General features: G+C 46.9%; 1 protein-coding gene across 1 annotated transcript; it reads right to left on the reverse strand.

Annotated features, from left to right (window-relative positions):
- Positions 1-34: 34 nt before the first annotated feature.
- Positions 35-975, reverse strand: LOC121311800 (butyrophilin subfamily 3 member A2-like; the record flags this gene model as incomplete). Its single annotated transcript, XM_041243994.1, has 2 exons — positions 35-153; positions 613-975. Coding segments are annotated over 2 exons (482 nt in total), but the record flags the coding sequence as incomplete, so codon positions are not given.
- Positions 976-4020: the final 3045 nt, after the last annotated feature.

Genomic DNA, 4020 nt, shown 5'->3' on the forward strand with positions numbered 1-4020 from the left:
GTCCCTCTGCACTGTTGTGGGACAGTGATGTCACATCGTTTCCATCACTGTCTCTCCAGATCACTTCTGGTTCAGGGCTCCACCCCTCTGATCTGCACACCAGCCGGGTCTGACTCCTTGTGAATAGAGTCCATGAGACACCCACTGGATAGACTGTCAGGGAATAGAGACAGTGAGACACACACAGACTGTCAGGGAATAGAGACAGTGAGACACACACAGATAGACTGTCAGGGAATAGAGACAGTGAGACACACACAGATAGACTGTCAGGGAATAGAGACAGTGAGACACACACAGATAGACTGTCAGGGAATAGAGACAGTGAGACACACACAGATAGACTGTCAGGGAATAGAGACAGTGAGACACACACAGATAGACTGTCAGGGAATAGAGACAGTGAGACACACACAGATAGACTGTCAGGGAATAGAGACAGTGAGACACACACAGATAGACTGTCAGGGAATAGAGACAGTGAGACACACACAGATAGACTGTCAGGGAATAGAGACAGTGAGACACACACAGAGAGACACACCAGCCAGGTCTGCTCCAGGATATGGAGGTGTTGTTTCAGATGAAAACACATTGCAATTCAGCACTGACCTCTGACTATCAGTTCAGTCTTTCCTTGTCCATACCAGATTCCATCAGTGGCATAGCAGGAATAGACCCCGCTATCAGTGTGACGGAGGTTTTTCAGTTTCAAAGAGAGAATGCCTTCCTGCAGCTTAAATCTAGAGAGAGCAGTGCGGCCCCGATAGTCACTGTCCTGAACATCTGTGCGATCGCGTCGATCTGCATATAAATGAACTGGGATCTTGAATTTCTCTCTGTACCACCTCACTTCCATGTCCACAGCACTGAGACTGGGGGTGATGTGACAGGGCAGGATGACATCTTCACCAGGAGAGGCGATGAGGGGCTGATCAGAGCCAACAACAGAGCGGCCTTCTGAAAAACAAAACACTGGCAATTAGATACTGTGGCAGGCGATTGCCCTGCGCAGTGGTGATTAGTGCTGGTGTAATCTGTGAGGGGAAACGGGGTCATTGTGTGTCTTTTTGGAGTTGATTTGTTTGATTAAATTATTCTTTAGACGGGCGCTCAGTTGAGACTTGCTGCCTGCTGGGTTTGGTTGAGAGGAAGGGCAGCGAGTGATTGGCTGTGCTGGTCCTCAATCAGCAGGTGGGCGGGTCTTGACTGCGTGTCCGTCAGTTTAAAAACATCCGGTGGAGATGGCTGGAGGCGATTGCAAGGCCATGCTGCAGGGGGGAGCTGCGTGTATTCAGGAGGACAGCGTCCGCTCTGCAGGATCGACAGCTACGCAACCCTGAGACTGCAAGCGCTGCTTGTGAAGGCAATGCCCTGCCAAGGCCGTGTGAAGCAGCAGGAGTCATCGTATGAACACCGGCTCATCAGTAGGTTTGTTTAGGGGATAGTGATCCCTTGTGATGTACAGCGAGGGTTGCGCAGTGTAGCCGGTTCCTGGAGCGGGACGCCTCGGTTATAAGGCTAGCGCTAGCCCTGTGTGGCACCTTTTATTTGTAGTTTTTGTGCTGTGTTTTATTTTGCCTTTTGTACAGCTTGCTGTGTGTGTCCTCTGTGTGATACCGTGGCTGGTATCGTCACATGACCAGCTTTACTTTCGTTTTGTTTGTGAATAAATCCTGCGCGCCTGTGCCAGTGTTTCAGCTCCTCCCCCAGTTGTCTCTCTGTATTGCTTAATCAGAGGTTACCCACACACATGACACAAGCACTCAGTCACAGAAACAAACAAGCATTGAGCTATAAGCTGTGACCCTGGGACTCCTACACTAAACACCCAGCTATGAGATATGAGCTATAAGCTGTGACCCTGGGACTCCTACACTAAACACCCAGCTATGAGATATGAGCTATAAGCTGTGACCCTGGGACTCCTACACTAAACACCCAGCTATGAGATATGAGCTATAAGCTGTGACCCTGGGACTCCTACACTAAACACCCAGCTATGAGATATGAGCTATAAGCTGTGACCCTGGGACTCCTACACTAAACACCCAGCTATGAGATATGAGCTATAAGCTGTGACCCTGGGACTCCTACACTAAACACCCAGCTATGAGATATGAGCTATAAGCTGTGACCCTGGGACTCCTACACTAAACACCCAGCTATGAGATATGAGCTATAAGCTGTGACTCCTGGGACTCCTACACTAAACACCCAGCTATGAGATATGAGCTATAAGCTGTGACCCTGGGACTCCTACACTATAACACCCAGCTATAAACACCCAGAGATATGAGCTATAAGCTGTGACCCTGGGACTCCTACACTAAACACCCAGCTATGAGATATGAGCTATAAGCTGTGAGCTATAAGCCTGGGACTCCTACACTAAACACCCAGCTATGAGATATGAGCTATAAGCTGTGACTCCTGGGACTCCTACACTAAACACCCAGCTATGAGATATGAGCTATAAGCTGTGACCCTGGGACTCCTACACTAAACACCCAGCTATGAGATATGAGCTATAAGCAGGTGACTGAACAGGCAATTTGAACTACCTTCAACCTTCTCATAAAAACAGGACATCTCTGAACGTGTGACTATGAAAGCTGGATCTGCACTAGTGATTAGACCCACTTCCTCTCACCTGTGTGTAGAAACAACTGGTAAAGGATAGTGAAAGGGGGGTTGGTGCTACACTGATAGATGTTATGGTCAGAACTCAACCAAAGCCCTCAGTGACTGTTTCTCATAAAAACAGGACATCTCAACTGGATAGTGAACAGTCCAGTTGTAAGGTCTTGAAGGTGTCTCTTCATCAGATTCATCAGTAAGGATAACAACACAAATGAACTGTGTGACACTGTGATACTGTTATGGTATCAGTAAGGATAGTGAAAGGGGGGTTGGTGCTACACTGTGATAGATGTTATGGTATCAGTAAGGATAGTGAAAGGGGGTTTGGTGCTACACTGTGAGATGTTATAGAGTAAGGATAGTGGTATCAGTAAGGATAGTGAAAGGGGGGTTGGTGCTACACTGTGATAGATGTTATGGTATCAGTAAGGATAGTGAAAGGGGGGTTGGTGCTACACTGTGATAGATGTTATGGTATCAGTAAGGATAGTGAAAGGGGGGTTGGTGCTACACTGTGATAGATGTTATGGTATCAGTAAGGATAGTGAAAGGGGGGTTGGTGCTACACTGTGATAGATGTTATGGTATCAGTAAGGATAGTGAAAGGGGGGTTGGTGCTACACTGTGATAGATGTTATGGTATCAGTAAGGATAGTGAAAGGGGGGTTGGTGCTACACTGTGATAGATGTTATGGTATCAGTAAGGATAGTGAAAGGGGGGTTGGTGCTACACTGTGATAGATGTTATGGTATCAGTAAGGATAGTGAAAGGGGGGTTGGTGCTACACTGTGATAGATGTTATGGTATCAGTAAGGATAGTGAAAGGGGGGTTGGTGCTACACTGTGATAGATGTTATGGTATCAGTAAGGATAGTGAAAGGGGGGTTGGTGCTACACTGTGATAGATGTTATGGTATCAGTAAGGATAGTGAAAGGGGGGTTGGTGCTACACTGTGATAGATGTTATGGTATCAGTAAGGATAGTGAAAGGGGGGTTGGTGCTACACTGTGATAGATGTTATGGTATCAGTAAGGATAGTGAAAGGGGGGTTGGTGCTACACTGTGATAGATGTTATGGTATCAGTAAGGATAGTGAAAGGGGGGTTGGTGCTACACTGTGATAGATGTTATGGTATCAGTAAGGATAGTGAAAGGGGGGTTGGTGCTACACTGTGATAGATGTTATGGTATCAGTAAGGATAGTGAAAGGGGGGTTGGTGCTACACTGTGATAGATGTTATGGTATCAGTAAGGATAGTGAAAGGGGGGTTGGTGCTACACTGTGATAGATGTTATGGTATCAGTAAGGATAGTGAAAGGGGGGTTGGTGCTACACTGTGATAGATGTTATGGTATCAGTAAGGATAGTGAAAGG

Source organism: Polyodon spathula, unplaced genomic scaffold, assembly GCF_017654505.1.
Source record: "Polyodon spathula isolate WHYD16114869_AA unplaced genomic scaffold, ASM1765450v1 scaffolds_3287, whole genome shotgun sequence".
Taxonomy (NCBI): Eukaryota; Metazoa; Chordata; class Actinopteri; order Acipenseriformes; family Polyodontidae; genus Polyodon; species Polyodon spathula.